At 41.2% G+C, this 20,920-nt stretch overlaps 1 protein-coding gene across 1 annotated transcript in view; it reads left to right on the top strand.

The window, feature by feature from the left end:
• The window catches only part of slc1a7a (solute carrier family 1 member 7a), a 71,808-nt gene that overhangs the window by 43,813 nt on the left and 7,075 nt on the right, over positions 1–20,920 (top strand). The window contains exons 4-8 of the mRNA XM_034103798.1: positions 17,531–17,573; positions 17,870–18,101; positions 18,349–18,448; positions 19,163–19,396; positions 20,481–20,675. Of these exons, the coding sequence (XP_033959689.1) occupies positions 17,531–17,573; positions 17,870–18,101; positions 18,349–18,448; positions 19,163–19,396; positions 20,481–20,675 (804 nt within the window). The remainder of the gene's footprint in view (positions 1–17,530; positions 17,574–17,869; positions 18,102–18,348; positions 18,449–19,162; positions 19,397–20,480; positions 20,676–20,920) is intronic.

Raw genomic sequence — 20,920 nt, 5'->3', positions numbered from 1 at the left:
GTGTGTGTGTGTGTGTGTGTGTGTGTGTGTGTGTGTGTGTGTGTGTGTGTGTGTGTGTGTGTGTGTGTGTGTGTGTGTGTGTGTGTGTGTGTGTGTGTGTGTGTGTGTGTGTGTGTGTGTGTGTGTGTGTGTGTGTGTGTGTGTGTGTGTGTGTGTGTGTGTGTTGTGTGTGTGTGTGTTGTGTGTGGAGACACTGTGATGGATCGTTGGAGCTATGTGCAACTCAAGGCATATGCTCGAACGGGAGCTGCCTGGACGCTGCAATCATGTTGCGTGCACTATCCGTGCTGAGTGTGCTGACTTTTAATACAATGTCCCACTGTCTGGCTTCCTGCATAAAGTCAAGTGCTCGGCGCAGTTGTCGGCGAAATGTCGCTCAACTGTTTTCATTGAAACAGCTCCTTATATCCGTTAGCGCAGCTAGCTAGCACCAGATGCTAACAACAACAATACACGTAAGGTGTGCACGTTCTCGCTCGCGCCACACATACACACACCCTCACGGTCCTCCCGATGGCCAGTCGGTGCCTGCCGGTGAGCGTGGAAGTGTGGTCTGCCGCAAGCGGACGGCAGGAGCGGGGCTGTCAGCATCAGCTTGTAGATGGTATTTTAAACTCGATGCGCTCTGAAACTACGGGACGGCCGAGGACAAAAAATACATATGCGTTAATCGCGTTAAAATAATTAGTGGTGTTAATTTTTTTTGTGTTAACGCGTTAATAACGCGTTAATAACGCGTTAACACAAAAAAAATTAACACCACTAATTAGTTATTAACGCGTTAACTTGACAGCCCTAGTTTAAATATTAACACCCCCCAAAGAGGCACACGCTCTTACGTTGAGTCTGGAGTTTCAATAAATTCTAAATCATCAGTAAAGTCTACGACCATATTTTTTTCTATTTTATGAATTTCAGTTCTTCATTAACATTCCTTAATTAAGACTTCACTTTCCTCACACAGTTCCACTAACATACATTCACTGTCGATTGTTATTTTTTTATATTCTTTGCGGAATTTGGCCGTGCGAAATGTCCTCTTGGTTTGCCGTACAGCCAATGCGTGATGTCATCGGTAAGCGTAACGGACACCGGGCTGATCTGGTAGATTTATAATGATTTAACAGAAGTTAAATCCTTTTCTCACTTATTCTGACAATGTACTTAACCCAATAAAAGGACCCAATAAAAGGAGTTGTTAAATAATAGTGAAGTCACGTTGTAATAACAATAACTAATCTCTCTCGTTCAGATTAATATTTTCAGGTTTTTTGAGTTTTCTTTTTCTGCTTTGCCAAACGCCACTGTGTCAAGTGTCCTATTTGAGTTGACTGGCCGTGCACATATGGTACCTACACCGGAAATACTGTTTTCACCCCAAGCTGTTTCCTGGCAACGCAATTCTGTTGATAGTTATTTCATATCGCATTAACACAATATCCCAACGTGCATTGCGGCTAAAAACATCCAATCACCAAGCTTCAATCATAGCTGAAGATCTTGGGTAATCAGTTCAGTGGGTGTGTATCGCACTTCTGTTTCCGGTGACTTTATTTTGAAATTCAGTTCCTGACGGACGGCAAAAAAGCCTGATATTAAACAAATAAATAAAAACAAGGATAATTGTGTGTTATTGTTGAGTAAATAACAGTGTGTTATTTTGAAAAGAATAACAAATTAGAAGGAAAAAAAGATTTAAAAAGTACAGATTTCAGTATTTTGAGGCTATGAGCCCCATTTATTTTCCTCACGGCAAAGAAAGTCTGACATTATATGATTTAAAATAAAAACCATAATCGTGGCTTGATATTGAGTAAGAAAATGTTTTTATGAACCACACAGCTTCCGGTCTTCCAAGACCCAACCGGACAAAAAGACGTGCTGCAGACACGAAACATACTACCAATAGAAATACATTGCTTTTAAAATCGTTCTGTGCAACATGAAATAAAGGGGAAAATCGTGTTGGTGAACACTAATCAATAGATTAAATGTTGTGACTATAACACGAAATGCTGTGAGACTGGGTTATGTATCTCGGTAGAATTCTGAGCAGGAATAAGCTCCCCCTCATCTTTTATTCTTTTCAAGCTAAGGACCCAGAATCATCACTTCTCTAACAGGGCTGGAATAGAGCGATATGAGGGATGTCTAAAATGCATGATCTGTTTGGTATTTTGAGCAAAACACACCATAGACATGTTTTTTATATATTTTTATCTGAGACCCATAATATATGCCAAAAAATAGCATGATCTTTAATTAGTACAAAGGGGTGCTGTGGTTTAAAACACTTTGGGAACCACTGTAATGTATGATGAGTACTTCATGCATTGGAGACCCTTCTTTAACCTTTTCTGTAAAGGTAAAAACACACCTAAAGGTTCTATAGATACCGACCTGGTAGCCCGAAAGAGGGAATTGTAAGATGAATTATAAGATGGGAAATCATGTTATTACAGTATGTGACTTTTCTCATGTAGGCTTCAAATACAATGCCAGGTACAAGGGTATTTGTTTCAGATGTTTTAATTCGAAGCATTTGTGCAGAAACCTTGAAATTCAGACAAAATAGGGAACTGCTTCAATGTTACACCCTTTTCCAAAAATTGTGTAAATTAAAAAGAGAGAGAAAGGAAGGGAAAAGAGATGGAAAACTTGGGACAAAAAAACGTCATCCAATCGCATCTACATTCTTGGGTTGTGTTAAATGTTTGTGTATTCAAGACAATTAGAGTTTACAACATTTTTCAAAGAAATTGCATTTGTTTATCGTTCAAGATAAACCTATTTTCTCTACTCGTAATGTCTCTGTAATGTCTGTGATCACCAATTCACCACAAGGACTTGATGGATGCTTTTTTATGGAATTGTATTTGTTTTTGGTTACTATTAGCCTACAGGAGACAAAGTATCGCTGAGAAGCAGTCTATTTAGTTAATGCCTTAAATATTCCGAGATAATCACTTTTGAATCCATTCCAACAATAATAATATTTTTCTGGACTTGCCATGTAGTAATTCTGCATGTATTTTTTCACAATAACGGAAAGATACAGGGGAAATAAACTAGTGTTTAAATTGTATTTCACCTATTAATAAGAATAACAACCTCAAATAAAAAGTGCTTTGATTTTTGAATTTGCTACTATAGCAAAATATTTGGAATTCAGCACAAATTGCCACTAACCTCGGAGAGATATGAAGGTTGGAAATAACAAACTTTATGTCAGCATGTTCAGAATTCCACACACACACAGCACCTGCATTTCGAGCTGTTTTATAACTATACATTTCACAAGAGCTGAAGACAGGGGAAATGCTTAAGGTCAGAGCACAAAGCCCGCGGCCTCGTGTGCCAGTGGGTTATTGTGCTAAGCTAATTAGAGCTGCTGAAGGTTGGAGTTGGTGTTTGAGGTGAACCGGGGTCAGCCGCACACAGAGAAACATGACGAGAGGCCCTAAGAGCGCTGTGTCAAGGTGACCGGCGCAGTGGGATTGCAAAGAGAGCTGCTCTGTAGTCATAATCATAATGCTTTTTCATCAAAAACGCACCATGAACAAATACAAATCATGTTTTCACATTGGAAACTTAGTTCTCTTTTTGACCTCTGTTTGTTTTGCTGTTTTTTTATATATATATATAAAGAAAAATCAAATCATACTTAGAATAACATGAATTTGAATGAATCCCTTTGAATGTAAAAAGAGAGAGTAATAAACTGGCCAAGCTCATGAAATCCAACTACGTACTGATCATAGGGCAGAGGTGCGTGTGTGTGTGTGTGTGTGTGTGTGTGTGTGTGTGTGTGTGTGTGTGTGTGTGTGTGTGTGTGTGTGTGTGTGTGTGTGTGTGTGTGTGTGTGTGTACACAGAGCACAGCTGTGCTTTGGATTTATCCTGCAAAGCTTCTTTAAAGCCCTCATCCATCATTCAGGCATACTATATCGGTACACCCGCTAACGGTCCCTACTGTCTGCAGCCGTGTGTGTTTGTGTCTGTGATAAGTAACCATATTGACCATACTGTGCATGAATACGTGCAAACTTGGATGTATTAGTAGCACGGGGTCATAGCGCTTCATTAGCCTGCTTTGCTGTCAGTCTCAGACACGGGATTGGCTGCTGAGTGGTTAAGTGGTTAAATCCATGCAGTTGCAACATATTGTCCACCACATATATCTATGTGCTGTTTAATTTATGATTGTGATTTATGTCTGTGTTGATGCGGGATTTACAGCCAGAGCTAATTCCATGCTGCAAATAGGGCTCATTAAACACCAAGTAAAGATGAAAGATTTGTACTTATTCCTTGTAATTAGAGAAGCAATGGTTAAACAAATGACAAAGAATTGGTTAAAAGATAGTAACTTACTAAATCCAGAATGGAAACAATAACTGTGAGAATAAGAAATAAAGTTCATATATCTTTGACGATAGATTGGAAGAATTGGTTAGATATAGAACACAAAACATTACTGGTGACTCATGGTAGGATGTGACAATTAATGTAGGTAAAGTATTAAACTTGCATCCGCTATTGTTATTTGTTGTACCTGAATCAAATTTTCTTGTTTAAAAAAATAAATGTGGCTCATTCGACAGCCCTTTGTTAAAGGCAGCGCACTCCTGTTCATCTATTGAAAGCATAACAATGCTGCTGTGCAAACCATCAAAAATCATTCCTTTATTCAGGGTTCGTACGGTCATTGAAAACCTGGAAAAGTCATGGAAATTCAAAATGCAAATTCCAGGCCCTGGAAAAGTTATGGAAAACGATGTTTATCCCAAAGTTTTGGAAAAGTCATGGAAATGTAACTAAAGTTGCGTCAAATATAATTTACATTTTATCTAATCGCCAAAATAATCTGCGGTCGCGAGCTGTTATGTGCCATCATGACGCGCATGGTGTTATTTTTTAATATATGAAGCGCGAGCTGTGTGCTCGAGTCTTCCTGCCTGTCGGTTGAACTCTGCTGCTCTGGGATGAGGGTCAGCTACATTATCTACGGTGCGTTCGTTAACTGTGCGGAGTCACTGTGGCACAGACTGCACCGCTGGTGAACAGCTGTTAGAACAGGCCGTTCAGGTGTTCAGAGCAGAGCGGCAGAGCGTGATGTGAACTGAAATGTTTTTCTGTCACAATATCATTAAGGAATCGTTGAGCTAGCTAGCTAGCTAGCATACATTGTCACTATCTGCTAACGTTAGCTTTAGCCTTCGTTTTCTAATAGTTTTTTTCATAGGCTATAAACGGAGGTGGTAAAAGTATAGATATTGTGCTAGAGTAAAAGTAGAAGTACTCAGATCTTGTACTTGAGTTAAAGTAGAAGTACTCAGATAAGTAGAAGTACTCAGATCTTGTACTCGAGTAGAAGTACTCAGATCTTGTACTTTAGTAGAAGTACTCAGATCTTGTACTTTAGTAGAAGTGGAAGTACTCAGATCTTGTACTTAATAAAAGTATAGTACTCAGATGTTGTACTTGAGTAAAAGTAGAAGTACTCAGGTCTTGTACTTGAGTAAAAGTAGAAGTACTCAGGTATTGTACTTGAGTAAAAGTAGAAGTACTCTGATCATGTAGTAAAAGTAGAAGTACTCAGATCTTGTACTTGAGTAAAAGTAGAAGTACCAGAGTGTAGGAATACTCTGTTACAGTAGAAGTCCTGCATTCAAAATGTTACTCAAGTAAAAGTAGAAATGTATTATCATCAAAATATAGTGAAAGTACAGTAGCGACAGTAAAAGTAGTCGTTGTGCAGATTGGTCCATTTCAGAATAATATATATGATATGTTTTATAATGATTGATCATGAAAGTGTTCTCAACGCTGGTAAAGGTGCAGCTAGTTTGAATGACTTTGTATACTGCAGGGTAGCTGGTGGATTTACTCCAGGTGGAACTAAAGTCTGATTTAACACTTGATTAGATTTACCATCATTCATCCACATCTGTAGAGTAACTAAAGGTATTAAATACATGTAGTGGAGGAAAAGTACACCATGTACCTCTGAACTGTAGAGGAGGAGAAGTACACCATGTACCTCTGAACTGTAGAGGAGTAGAAGTACACCATGTACCTCTGAACTGTAGAGGAGTAGAAGTACACCATGTACCTCTGAACTGTAGTGGAGTAGAAGTACACCATGTACCTCTGAACTGTAGAGGAGTAGAAGTACACCATGTACCTCTGAACTGTAGAGGAGTAGAAGTACACCATGTACCTCTGAACTGTAGTGGAGTAGAAGTACACCATGTACCTCTGAACTGTAGAGGAGTAGAAGTACACCATGTACCTCTGAACTGTAGAGGAGTAGAAGTACAAAGTAGCAAAACATTGAAATACTTAAATAAAGTACAAGTATCTCAAAATTGTACCCACGTATAGTACTTGTTGAGTTTATGAACTTAGTTACTTTACACCAGTGGCTATAAATATAGAAAGACTAAGCCTTGCACAGGCATGACAATACATTTTCAAAATGCTCAACAGTGCTGCCAGAATTATAAACTGACTGCTACACAATTAAAATAAATGCTTTTATATATTTCTATTAGATGTGACTCTTTGGCGTTTCTGTTATTATTGACACTGCTGCTTTCAAGGGGTCAGAGGTCGGGTCCTTGCCACCTTTTTCATACCAGCCTCCCTGACTACAGTTGCTTTAGCGTGTAGAAGCTAGTAAGCCTACTATTTGATTTGTTTTAGATAGGCACAACATGTTTCATATGCAGACCTTATTTTCCTGTTCCATGTTAAAATAAACCATTTTCAGTGGGAATTTTATTTTGGTCATGGAAAATGAGGTAAAGGTAATTGCGAAGTCATGGAAAAGTCATTGAAAATCATTGGTGAAAAAGTGTATGAACCCTGTTTATTAAACTAGTCAGAATTGGCACAAAGTGATATTTATTGTTTGAAATAAGTTAAATTGGGCAGTGAAGGAAAAAATGAACAATTACTATTGGAGTCAACCTGAACTTCAAAGTAGGTTGAAGGGAACATTCCATGTATGCACTGAGAAAACAGTCTCTGACTACAGATGTCATTACAGAATAAGTTAAGAATAAGTATTGCAGTGATGATGTATTTTTGTAGGCCACCCTAAATTTGGCTCCCGCATTTTAAAGCTATGGGATATTTCCATTGGATTTAAGAATATTGTTTGCTGTTTAATCTCCACATATTAACACCACTCTTATGATTTTTGAAGCGTTAATGGAGCTGCCAAAAGTAAAAAGCTAACATTTGGCGATGAACAAACTAAATGATGGCCTGTGTCACCACCGCTAAGCTAAAGGTGGCTAAAAAATGTTGTTAGCAACTACTGTTTTTATGACACATAGAAGCATCAGCCATTCACTAGAAGGCTATTTACTTACATATGTTATACCTTATTTAGGGCATCTAAACAAAATATCTACTATGAAAGGCAGCCAACCTGGAAGTGCTAAATGCTAACTTATTTCTGCTCTGGAACTCAATCAACCAAATTGATGTGTTAAGATTGATGTTGAGTGCAAAATTTGTCACAAACACCCCTTTATATAATTATTTATCATGGAGGGGCCTAGGGATTATAACCTGACTTGTACTAGTGTTCTCAGTCAGGAAACCACATTTGCACCTGATGAGCAAGCCAGATGTTACACAACATTATAATATTGCAAATGTATATTTGGTCTAGATCAAACATTTGCCATCTTATGCAAGTGTTATTAAATACAGTATGACTATCACTCCTGATATTCTACCGTTTCTCACCCATCTCATCAACACTTCTCTAACTTCTGGTCACTTTCCAAACAGTCTCAAGGAGGCAAGAGTAAACCATCTCCTAAAGAAACTCACTCTCAATCCGTCCGATGTTATAAACTACAGGCCTGTCTCTCTCCTCCCGTTCCTGTCTAAAACACTTGAACGCGCTGTCTTTAAACAACTCTCCTGTTATCTCCATCAGAACAACCTTCTGGATCCGCACCAGTCTGGTTTCAAGGCAGGTCACTCCACAGAAACTGCTCTCCTCGCTGTCTCTGAGGAACTGCACACTGCTAAAGCAGCCTCCCTCTCCTCTGTCATCATCCTGTTGGACCTGTCTGCTGAATTCGACACAGTGAACCATCAGATCCTCCTTTGCACTCTCCAAGAACTTCAGGATCTGCACTTTCCCTCCTCACCTCATACCTCACAGACCGCACCTACAGGGTAACTTGGAGAGGGTCCGAGTCCGACACTTGTCAATTAACTACAGGGGTCCCTCAGGGCTCTGTCCTTGGTCCCCTCCTCTTCTCTCTGTACACAAACTCGCTCTGATCCGTCATTAGCCCGCATGGTTTTTCATACCATTGCTACGCTGACAACACTCAATTAATTTGGTATTTCCCCCGTTCTGAAACCCAGGTTGTCGCACGCATCTCTGCTTGTCTAGCAAACGTCTCTCAGTGGATGTCTGCTCAACACCTCAAGCTCAACCTTGACAAGACTGAACTGCTTTTTCTTCCGGGAAAAGATTGTCCCACTCTTGACCTAACAATCAACATCGGCCCTTCTGTTCTTTCCCCGACTCAGACTGCAAGGGATCTGGGTGTGACCCTAGATAACAACCTGTCCTTCACTGCAAACATCGCTGCTACAACCCGCTGCTGCAGATACACGCTTTACAACATCAGGAGGATACGTCCCCTCCTGACCCAGAAAGCGACGCAACTTCTGGTCCAGGCTCTCGTCATCTCACGCCTAGACTACTGCAACTCCCTCCTGGCTGGTCTACCTGCATGTGCCATCCGACCTCTGCAGCTCATCCAGAATGCAGCGGCTCGTCTGGTCTACAACCTTCCTAAATGTTCCCACACCACGCCGCTCCTCCGCTCCATTCACTGGCTTCCAGTAACTGCTAGAATCCACTTCAAGACACTGATACTTGCGTACCACGCTGTGAATGGTTCTGTCCCTTCCTACATCCAGGACATGGTTAAACCGTACACCCCAGCATGTGCACTCCGCTCTGCATCAGCCAAACGGCTCGCTGCAACCGCACTGCGAGGGGAACCCAAGTTCCCATCAGCAAAAACACGTGGGTTTGATATCCTGGCTCCAAAATGGTAGAATGAGCTCCCCATTGACATCAGGACAGCAGATACCTTACACATCTTCCGGCGCAGACTGAAAACTCATCTCTCTCGACTTCACTTCGAGCGATAGAATTACTAACAAAGCACTTATATACTAACTAAGGACTGGCTTATCTAAAGCCAGTTGAGTAGCACTTAAAATGTTTTGGCTCTATGAAACCTGATGTACTTATATGATTCTGTTTTCTTCAAATTTGTATCTTCTTGGTCGAATGCACTTATTGTAAGTCGCTTTGGATAAAAGCGTCAGCTAAATGTAATGTAATAATGTAATGTATGATTTTGATTTGTGTTTAGAGTAAAATAGAAGATAAAGCAGTGTGTCAGGACCTCGACACAAACTGACCCAAATGCACAACCCAGAGACAAAGTCTTAAATATAAAAAAAGTATCTTTAATTTTAAAGATCAGGGGCCTCATGTATAACGCCGTGCGTAGGATTCACGTGGGAAGGTTGCTTACGTAGTAGAAATCCAAAAAATAGATACAGAAATATTCCGACATTTTCCGATTCACCAAACATTGCGTACCGGCGAGGAAAGTGCGTACGGCACTTCCTACGCCGCTTTCCCTTTATAGATCACAATCGACTCGAAATGCGGTGCAGCTTTTGCAGGCTTCACGTAACGCCCATATTTGCCTATAAATAGTCAAAGAAACGTCCATTCATTCATTCATTTTGACTGACTGCATGAAGAAGATAGCAGGAAATGACGACAGAACAGCTAAAAAAGACATCTCACACCGTGTCAGATTTTGGTTATTTTGGGGAGGTCGAGATAAATCGTATTGTTCAGTGGATGCAGTTTGAACCAGAATAGCAGCATGGAGGTCGGATTATCACCAAAATAAATAAATAAGTGGTCCGAAAAAGTCTAATGACAAAATAAATACACATAGCCTTCCTCAGGCAGTGTGTTTGCATCGGGAACAGGAGACCCCCCCTTGATGAGAAACTGTAAGAAATGATCGGGGAATCCCTCCGGAGTGGAGTCATGACGACTGGATCTGAATTATTTGTTTGTATTTGGTGGTTTGTGTTCCAGCTGTCGATCAGCAACTATATATCCATAATCCACCAGTTAAACGAAATACAACTAATGTGCTGTGTTATATTAGCTGTACAATTTACCACATATGGTGTTCTTAGTTTCCATACCTCCTGTGTTTTACGAGCGACTTATCAAGTCTTGGCAAACGACATAAAACACGATTAAACGTGATGGTATATAAAACCATGCTCGTATCTACAAAACGGCGTCAGTTTAGATGTAATTCTATCCTCCTGCTTACCGCATCATTTATGAGAAAACATTTCATAACATTAACACAACATATTCGAGGTGGTTTTAAATAACTGTCGTGGATATTTTAAACTTGTCAATACTGTAAAGATGTACAATGAGAGTAATCGATAATAAACTGGTGAAAGCAAACAGCATTGTCTTGTTGGTTATTTGAAGCTTCAAAGGCACAGGTCTTACAGAGTATAGGATAGTCTGCAGGAGTGTGCGCAATAGTCACAGAATAGCAAAGCTTATATACAAGATAGGGCGGGCAGACAGAGTTTCGTGTAGCATGGCGGAACGCCTCAGAAATCTGCTTTCACACGGATGTCTCATATCGCGATTAGACACCTGCAGAAAGTATAACGGTTATCAGCATATGGAAGTTCAAACTTTGTGTGAAGAGGAGTAGTTTCAACATAGTCTGCCAAATCAGCTCTGTGGCCTTGAAGCGCTTCATTAGAGTATGCAGAGAAAACAGCACATATCAAGAAATTGTACAGTCGTGTTGGACAATGCTTTTAGAAGCATTTGGTTTTAGCATATAAGGTAACATAAGAAATCGCCACTACATAACATATCCGTATTTATTTATTTCTCCAAGTTATGTTTTTGTGTGCACTGTGGAGTCTCAAACCGGCGTTTGTTTAATCATTTTAGGATTGGCTTTAATCCATTTTTGCAAATGAATTCTTCATATATGATAAATGAGAGGTAACGTTTTATTTATGGTATTATTTCCACATATTTCTCTCCATTCTTCCAACGGTGTTGCAGTTTCTCGTCTCTCCCGTGTTTGTGCTTAGTGCGTATGCATGGGTTAGAGTTTGCGTGGAGGACAGCACGTTTTCCCGTCAAGTTAGTATTTTATAAATTGCAAACATTGCATAGAAACTGGCGTACGCAATTATTTGAGCGTATATCCATTACATTGCATTTAGCTGACGCTTTTATCCAAAGCGACTTCCAATAAGTACATTCGACCGGGAAGACACAACTTTGAAGAAAACAGAATCATATAAGTACATCAGGTTTCATAGAGCCAAACATTTCAAGTGTTACTCAACTGGCTTTAGATAAGCCAGTCCTTTATTAGTATATAAGTGCTCTGTTAGCAGTTCTTTGTTAGTAATTCTATCGCTCGAGGTGGAGTCGAAAGAGATGAGTTTTCACTCTGCGCCGGAAGATGTGCAGGCTTTCTGCTGTCCTGATGTCAATGGGGAGCTCATTCCACCATTTTGGAGCCAGGATAGCAAACCCACGTGTTTTTGCTGATGGGAACTTGGGTCCCCCTCGCAGCGAGGGTGCAGCGAGCCGTTTGGCTGATGCAGAGCGTAGTGCACGCCCTGGGGTATACAGTTTAACCATGTCCTGGATATAGGAAGGGCCAGATCCATTCGCAGCATGGTATGCAAGTACCAGTGTCTTGAAGTGGATTCTAGCAGTTACCGGAAGCCAGTGAAGGGAGCGGAGGAGCGGAGTGGTGTGGGAAAATGTAGAAAGGTTGAAGACAAGACGAGCCGCTGCATTCTGGATGAGCTGCAGAGGTCGGATGGCACATGCAGGTAGACCAGCCAGGAGGGAGTTGCAGTAGTCTAGGCGTGAGGTGACGAGAGCCTGGACCAGAACCTGCGTGGCTTTCTGGGTCAGCTGGGGACGTATCTTCCTGATGTTGTAAAGCATGTATCTGTAGCAACGGGTTGTAGCAGCGATGTTTGCAGTGAAGGACAGGTTGTTATCTAGGATCACACCCAGATTCCTTGCAGTCTGAGTTGGGGTAACAACAGAGGTGTCGATGTTGATAGTCAGGTCAAGAGTGGGACAATCTTTTCCCGGAAGAAATAGCAGTTCAGTCTTGTCAAGGTTGAGCTTGAGGTGATGAGCAGACATCCACTGAGAGATGTCAGCTAGACAAGCAGAGATGCGTGCGACGACCTGGGTCTCTGAGCGGGGAAAGGACAGAATTAATTGGGTGTCGTCAGCGTAGCAGTGGTATGAAAAACCATGCGGGCTAATGACTGATCCGAGCGAGTTTGTGTACAGAGAGAAGAGGAGGGGGCCAAGAACAGAGCCCTGAGGGACCCCTGTAGTTAATTGACAAGGGTCGGACTCTGACCCTCTCCAAGTTACCCTGTAGGTGCGGTCTGTGAGGTATGAGGTGAGGAGGGAAAGTGCAGATCCTGAAGTTCTTGGAGAGTGCAAAGGAGGATCTGATGGTTCACCGTGTCGAATGCAGCAGACAGGTCCAACAGGATGATGACAGAGGAGAGGGATGCTGCTTTGGCAGTGTGCAGTTCCTCAGTGACAGCAATGAGAGCAGTTTCTGTGGAGTGACCTGCCTTGAAACCAGACTGGTGCGGATCCAGAAGGTTGTTCTGATGGAGATAACAGGAGAGTTGTTTAAAGACAGCGCATTCAAGTGTTTTAGACAGGAACGGGAGGAGAGAGACAGGCCTGTAGTTTATAACATCAGACGGGTTGAGAGTGGGTTTCTTTAGGAGAGGGTTTACTCTTGCCTCCTTGAGACTGTTTGGAAAGTGACCAGAAGTTAGAGAAGTGTTGATGAAATGAGAGAAAAACAGTAGAATATCAGGAGCGATAGTCTGAAGGAGGTTTGAAGGGATAGGGTCCAGAGGACAGGTGGTAGGGCGGGCAGAGGTAATGAGGGTAAGAACCTCACTTGGAGAGAGAGAGAGGGTAAAAGGAGGTTAGTGTGTGGGTGGAAGGAGGGTCTGGTGACCCAGCGGTGAGTAAAGGTGAGTCAGAAAAAGAAGAGCGAATATCATCAACCTTTTTTTAACAAAGTCGCTTGACAGAGTCGCTTGACAGAAGTGAGGAGGGGGGAGGGGCTTTTGGGAGGGTCCAAGAGGGTGGAGAAGATGGAAAATAGTTTTTTGGGATTGGAATAGGAAGATTGGATCTTATCTTGAAAGAAAGTGCTTTTTGCCTGAGAGATCGAAGCAGAGAAAGAGGAGAGGAGAGCCTGATAGGTTAGGAGGTCGTCATGGTGTTTGGATTTCCACCGTTTCTGCTCTGCTGCCCTAAGGACGGTTCTATTAGCACGCAGTGCGTCATTTAGCCAGGAAGCAGGAGGGGACTGACGAGCCTGCCGAGATGTGAGAGGACAGAGAGAGTCCAGAGAGGATGAGAGAGTAGAGAGGAGAGTTTCTGCAGCAGAGTTTGGAGGGAGGAATTGGAACGAGTCAGAGGAAGGGAGGGCTGAGAGCACCGATGAGGCAAAGGTAGAGGGGGAGAGGGAACGAAGGTTACGGCAGACAGGTGCAGGATGAGAAGAAATTAGTTTGTTATGTTTGGAAAGGGGTAGAGAGAATGAAATGAAGAAGTGATCGGATGTGTGGAGCGGGTTTACACAGAGGTTAGAAGTAGTGCAGTTCCTTGAGAATATGAGATCAAGGACATTGCCAGCTTTATGAGTTGGTGGGGACGGAGACAGTGAGAAAGCAAAGGCGGTTAACAGAGATGTTAGTTCGTCTATCTTCCCTGTCTGGAGGTTGAAGTCTCCGAGAAGTACAGCGGGAGGGCCAGTTTCAGGGATGTGTGAGAGGAGATTATCTAATTCCTCCAAGAAGTCCCGCAAGGTGCCTGGTGGACGGTAGAGAACAACAATGGTTAATTGTATAGGATGGGTTACTGTGACGGCATGGAATTCAAAAGTGGAAGGAGCGAAGTTAGGTAGCTTGAAGAGGGAAAAGCTCCATTTGGGAGAGAGCAGGTGACCAGTGCCACCTCCTCTGCCAGTGGGTCTGGGTGTGTGGGCGAAGGAATATGCTGTGGAGAGAGCTGCTGGGGTGGATGTGTTGAATGGAGTAATCCAGGTCTCAGAGAGAGCAAGGAAATCCAGGGTCTGCAGGGAGGCGTAGCCAGAGATGAAGTCAGCCTTAGGAACAGCTGACTGGCAGTTCCACAGGCCACCTGAAACTAGATGTTGGATCTCAGTGGAGCATGTGGGATAGACGAGAGAAGGCCGGTTATAGCGATTAGGAGATACACGGGGCCAATGATAATTGCGAGGAGACACATGAACAGGAATGGAGAAAATACACATGATTATAGCATGAGGGGCTAGAAAGCTAAAGAAAAGAAAATAAGACACCAGCGGTAATTAGCTTAATCAGAGGAGGATTTGCCTCCTCTTTGCCACCCTCGTGACTCCCGCAGGACTCCAATGTCTTTGTCAGTCTTACTCCCGCAGGACTCCAATGTCTTCGGCTGTCTGACGCTGACGCTAAAGGAAAGGGCTACCTAAAATGGACGCCTGATTGCTGAGGTCTCACAGCTGTGGGGCCACGCCCCTCTAATTAGTTACCTCTCTACAGCTGATGGGTGACAGCAGAGTGGCCCTGCCTATATTGTAATGCAGGGTTGAGTGTAGTGATGGCGAGATGAAGCCTTATGAAGCTTTGAAGCTTTCCAGCCAATTGGTTCGCAAAAGGGTTCATCTCATGAGGCTTCATCATGGGCTTCATTTGAACACAAACCCCCCTGTTGGTCAAAGTGTGTAAAACAGGCAGATTGGACTTCTCAACAGTGTGCTCTATCTCATACCGAGTTCCCAATGAGTAAAGCCTTAGAATAACTCTAAACAACGAACATTAAATCATATTTTCATGTTAACAATATTGTATTTATTCCAGTTTAATGATTGTGATTGAAAAGCCTAAGGAGGCTGGTAAACATTGCAAAGAGGGATTTGTATTCCTTAACAATATTCATAAACGTAACCATGTTGTAGCCTGAGAAAGGCTAAACCATATCAAAGAATACATTTATTAACTACATTGTCTCATTTAGCTGTAGCTTTTATAAACAACAAAAAAGACGTATTGACGAATCGTTGAACCAGGGACCCTGCGGTCATGAGTCATCTGCTTTCCAGCTGAGCCACAGCACACACACTAAAGCTCCCGGAAAAAACTGCAACATATGTATTCCTGTATTTATTGATGTTTTTATTCCTACATTTATTTATGCTTGTATCTATTTATTATGACATGTTCCGACCTCTATAAGTGAGGGTCTGAGCTCTCTTAATCCATCGTGTCCCCGGGCCCGCCGGGTACAGGAGGGGTATTATGGTTCTTGAATACATCAATGGGTAATATGAGCGTCGTGGTTCAACCATACTGTATGGGTTCAACGGTTCAACCGATCTGAATGGCTTCGTGAAGCAGTCACGTGGTATCGACAGGCAGCGAGGCTTCGTTTGTCATGGATGACGTCACTGGCCCAAAACGATACAAGCCTCGATACATGCTTCACAAAAAGCTTCGGGGATTACTCGACACACGCTCCGAAGCCTCGGCGCAATACGTAACATCACTAGTTGAGTGCCCCTACTGAGACCTGTGTAACAGGTTCACTTGAGCAGATCTGAGATTTAAAATCTCTCAAAAGCGCCGTTTTAGCTACAATAACTACAGAACAATTATACAGAGTAGAATAAATGAAACAGAGAAGTCTAATTAAACAAGAATATAACTTACAGTGGTTGCTGCGTCAATAGCTAGTGTCGTCACCCGGTCTAGATGCACACTGTGCATTTATCCCTTTATAAATGAGGCCCCAGGAAATTCCTTTTAACAGAGTAGGTACTGGAATTAACAAAAAGCGCTCACAAGGAGGAAAGACTATATATGCATAACAAAAAGAGAACTTAAGAAAGAAACTTAGCCTACAAAAATTGTACAAAATTAACAAAACAACAAAACCTGACATGAGTGAAAGCGATCTTTTTTTAGCTGAGGGATGGCACGACCATTCGGGGAAACAAACAGGACAGGGGATAGACAGGACTATTTAAACAAGAGGTGAGTGGGAACAGGTGGAAACAATCAGGGGCGGGGCAGACACTGATGATGGCGGGAAAACACAAACAGGGCCTGAAATGAAAGACAAGAGGTAAGTACAAAATAAACAGGAAATGACAGACAAAATATATAAACATAAACACATTTGACGAGACACAGCGTATGCTTTAGGGCGTGGCTAGCTTGTGATTGACAGGTCACTACCATGTCCCGCTGGGGTTCTGTCCATTTTTTATTGCATGTCTTCTGACGATGGTAGGAAAACACAACAACCATTGGCATGAAGATTCATACTCCTCAAAGGAAAAGTAGTATTAATACTGTATTTCCCAATCTGTTCTTTTTTCCTTTTCGTTTCTGTGGATGAGTTATCTCAAGCCTTCATCTCAGCTCGTGTATGAGGGGTGGTTGGGCATCCAATTTCCTAAAATGACACTACTCTACCTGTCCCTCCATCTTCAGGTTTCACCCCTTCTTTATCTTGGAGCACCTGAGTCATCTCTGCTGCAGTTACCTTTGGCAGGAAGAACACTCAATATAACTGTGCTCGGATGAAATAATTGTGCTCGGATGAAATAAGAGTGCGCTTATTAGGGGTCATGGTTAAAGGTTATAACTAACCAGTTGTCTGAGCAGCTTTCAGTGTGGAAAATAATGAAGATTGCGGAGATTCTTAGCAGCCACGGTCAATGGGGAAAAACACTTACCATTTGTGATAGTTCCTCTTTTCACTGGGAACATTTTTGAGTAAAACACTACAGATGGTGTACAGAAATGATTTAACAGACACTGGATACACAACATTATCATATACTGATCTGGAAAGAATTAAGAGACCAGTGAAAAATGATCAGTTTCTCTGGTTTTAGGTATGTTTTGGAGTAAAATGTGCATTTTTCTTTTTATTCTATAAACTACTGACAATTCTCTGCTGGAATTCAACTGACACTGGAAGGGCCATATATGTAGAGATTGAGATTTAAGGAAAATGTTGAGTGATCTCTTAGTTTTTTCCAGAGCGGTATGTTTTTTAACACGATATCAACCTATCTTTTTCCAAGGTTAGCATCAATGGTGACTAGTTACTTTTGGTTAAAGATTTTATTATGTCATTGTGAATTTTGACCTTCCATTAAATGTAATATTATTGCTTTGACAATGACAATTAACCTTGAAAATACATACATATATACAGTATATATATATATATGATATATCATAAGTGTATTTCTATATATATAGCCTCATATTCCTTCTAAAATATTTCTCAAAATTGTCTTCCACAGCAACATGTTTCCAGCGAACCTGGTTCAAGCCACTTTTCAGCAGGTAAGCACAAATGTTAATGTAAAAGACACACAGAAAAAAAAAAAGTACAATCAATAAGTACAAATAAAAGTGAAGAAAAAAATTATCTTTATCGGAAAAACATTGAACTGACTAAAAAAATTAAATAACGGCACGTCTACTGCAATCCACTCCCATGATGTGAATCTTCTAATTCAAATCTCTACACCTTTGACATGAGCCCATGTATAGATCATTATTATGTGAGGATCCGCTGCCCTGAACATCTCTGTTGGTGTCATGTCTGTGCTGATGTTGGCTCTGTCTTTGGTCTCAAGTATCGAACCCAGAGAGTTCCTGAGCTCATCCTCAAACCAACGGTGGCTCAGCTCCTGGATGAAACCACCACGCGCAGGGTCTATATCTACGGCATTCAGGACGACAATGGCACAGATATACAGAATTTCTCCCTGGATCTCACGCCACCGCCTGATGTCATCATGAAAACATCACCTGGTACCAGTGAAGGCATGAATGTGCTTGGGATAGTAATTTTTTCAGCTACCATGGGTAAGTGGTTGGCATATATCCCGAACAGACATCTTCAGAGTTAAGTTACATAATTGCAACCTTGGCAATTATATTCCTGCATAATTACGTTTATAATGGGCTGTGATTCCATGTGGAACGCAGAGAACAAAGAAATGGTGACCTCCATCAATTAACACTGTGGGTGCATCAGTGGAGGTTTATAATTGATGCATTTAACAAACAATGAATGCGATCTATGTTGTTGTGGTTCTCTTTTTCTATCCAGGAATTATGTTAGGAAGAATGGGACCCAACGGAAGCGCTTTGGTCAACTTCTGCCAGAGTGTGAATGAGGCCGTTCTGAAGATCGTTGCCATTGTCATCTGGTAAGAGTTAGATCTTGGAAGTAAGAAACACCAACATTAAGTCAATTAAGCAGTTTTGCTGATACTAGTACTATTGATAATTATTGTAGCCGAAGAAGAATTTGGAATTTCTCGTTTTTTGCTTGGCTTTATGGCTGGTAATATCAGTGCCTTTGTCAGTAAGTTCACTATGACATTAGTAAAGGCATTCATGTTCCCCAGAGGATGGAGGGTGCCCAGGGAATCTTTTTGACTTTGGTTGTCCCCTAACTTTATATGTTATGCATGTCAAAATCTGAATTCTAAATTTACAGACAATGTGTTCAGATGATCATGGCTCCTATGTTGGGATGATTTTTTTATGACATTTGATTTAGTCATGTATGTCCCTTCAGAGCTAATTGGTATATTTTTTGTAACCCCACATTTAAATGTATCCAATCTACACAAAATGACCAATACCTTTATAAATCAAATAGCACTCGGAGGACTCACGTCAATGGTGCATTCATGTGCTCCTGGGATGGTCCTATTCCCTGTATTGGATTGTATTCTAGCGTTTGGATCAAAGAACCACTAGCAGGAATATAGAAGTGTTTTTGAACAGTAAATGCATCATGAGTGCTGAGACTTGAAGAAGAAAAAAACCTCATTTAGAAAAGAATAGAACAGCAACAACAGGTTGTGGTTGTCTTTTAGTAAACAAATACTCTACCTTTCTTCTGTCCCTTACAGGTATTTCCCTTTTGGCATCGTCTTTCTGGTTGCCGGTAAGATCTTGGAGATGGATGACCCTTCAGCCATGGGAAAGAAGCTGGGTTTTTACGCCATTACGGTGGTAATGGGCTTGGTGCTACATGGCCTCTTCATCCTCCCAGCCATGTACTTCTTCATCACTAAGAAGAGCCCCATTGTGTACATAAGAGGAATTTTGCAGGCCCTTCTCATCTCCTTGGCCACCTCCTCCAGGTAAAATGAAAATATTTGATTTTTCCAAATTGAACATTGCATTGGATTTATTGATTTATAACGGTTGGGGCCATGTGAATCTGTTAGGCTGTTTTTCTTCAGAGCCAAACATGCTGTGTAGAATTCCCTTTTTTTGTTCCTACACTAGAGCGATACTGCAACTATAGAGCAAGTAAAATAAGTTCACTCAGCATTGCTATGCTAAAGTTTTTAAGCTTTAAAATATATCTTTCATTAAGAATTAACAATTTTCCAAAGAGAAAAAAAAATGTACATTCCCAATTTATCCAAACATCGCTTGATTAAAAACATTGTTGGACTTGAAAGGAGGATCTGACTGTTCATGAACGGACGGTCGGAGTGCAAAAAAAATGTCCACAGAGTTTTTGAAACACACTATAAATCTAACGTAAGCTGGCAGCTACTATCAGGCACCAGATGAAATAAGTGACAAATATTTATAATTTTCAACACTGCATATCTTTGTCTACCGTTCTGGCAGTGAGAGTTATTATATAAAACATTGTCACTAAATGTTTTATTCTTAACAGCCAGTGTGCTAACATTCTTTGGTTCTTTTGGAGTTCGTCATGAGGGAGCCACCGAGAGACAATACAAAATAACTGAAACCTCTAACCTCTAAATAAAATGTTGTATTTGCAGCATTCAGTTGTTCACTTACAAACCTTAGTCTCATTTTAAATCACAGCTAATCTTACATTTTGATCAAATATATCCATGCGTATGCACGTTGGCTCTTGCGCAACCATTTTGTGGATATTCATTGACATCTTCAATATTTGTATATCTACACATTATGTTCTTGTATTTGTATATCAACCCAAAGACTAGCATTTTCCCCCATCAACACAAAACTATATGTCTCTATACTTTTTTAGAATAAACATAGGAAAATGTATTAATACCAATTTGTTGCAGTTTTAGAAAACTGCAGGAGTTTCAGGGCAACAGCCCCTGTAAAAACATGTTGTGGTTCAATCGAACTCTGCTTGTCTCAAAGGAGTCTTCATATATGTATTATGTTAATATACCGTAATTAAACTAATGTAGTTTTTTTTTTCAGCTCTGCCACACTGCCTATCACCTTCAAGTGCCTACTTGAGAACAACCACATCGACAGACGCATCATCCGCTTTGTGTTGCCTGTCGGGGCCACCATCAATATGGACGGCACCGCACTCTACGAGGCAGTGGCAGCCATCTTCATCGCCCAAGTTAATAACTATGAGCTTGACTTTGGACAGATCATCACGATCAGGTAAGTACATTTAGACTGGGACTGGCTAAAATAAATTAGCTTTTGGTGGAAATGTAATGAAGCGTAAGATATGTCAGCAGTTGAGGGAAGGCAAAATATTGAAGGATATTTGCACAGTCGGATGAAATCCTCCTGGCTCCTCGGTCAAATATCGGAGATGAAATTGTGATGCCAATATTTTTATTAATTTTGTTGGATTACTTCAAAAAAACTGTGTGAAAAAAATGAACTAAGTTACTGACCTT

This window comes from Pseudochaenichthys georgianus, chromosome 17 (assembly GCF_902827115.2).
Source record: "Pseudochaenichthys georgianus chromosome 17, fPseGeo1.2, whole genome shotgun sequence".
In the NCBI taxonomy this organism is placed as follows: domain Eukaryota; kingdom Metazoa; phylum Chordata; class Actinopteri; order Perciformes; family Channichthyidae; genus Pseudochaenichthys; species Pseudochaenichthys georgianus.
This window is presented reverse-complemented; position numbering and strand designations above follow the sequence as displayed.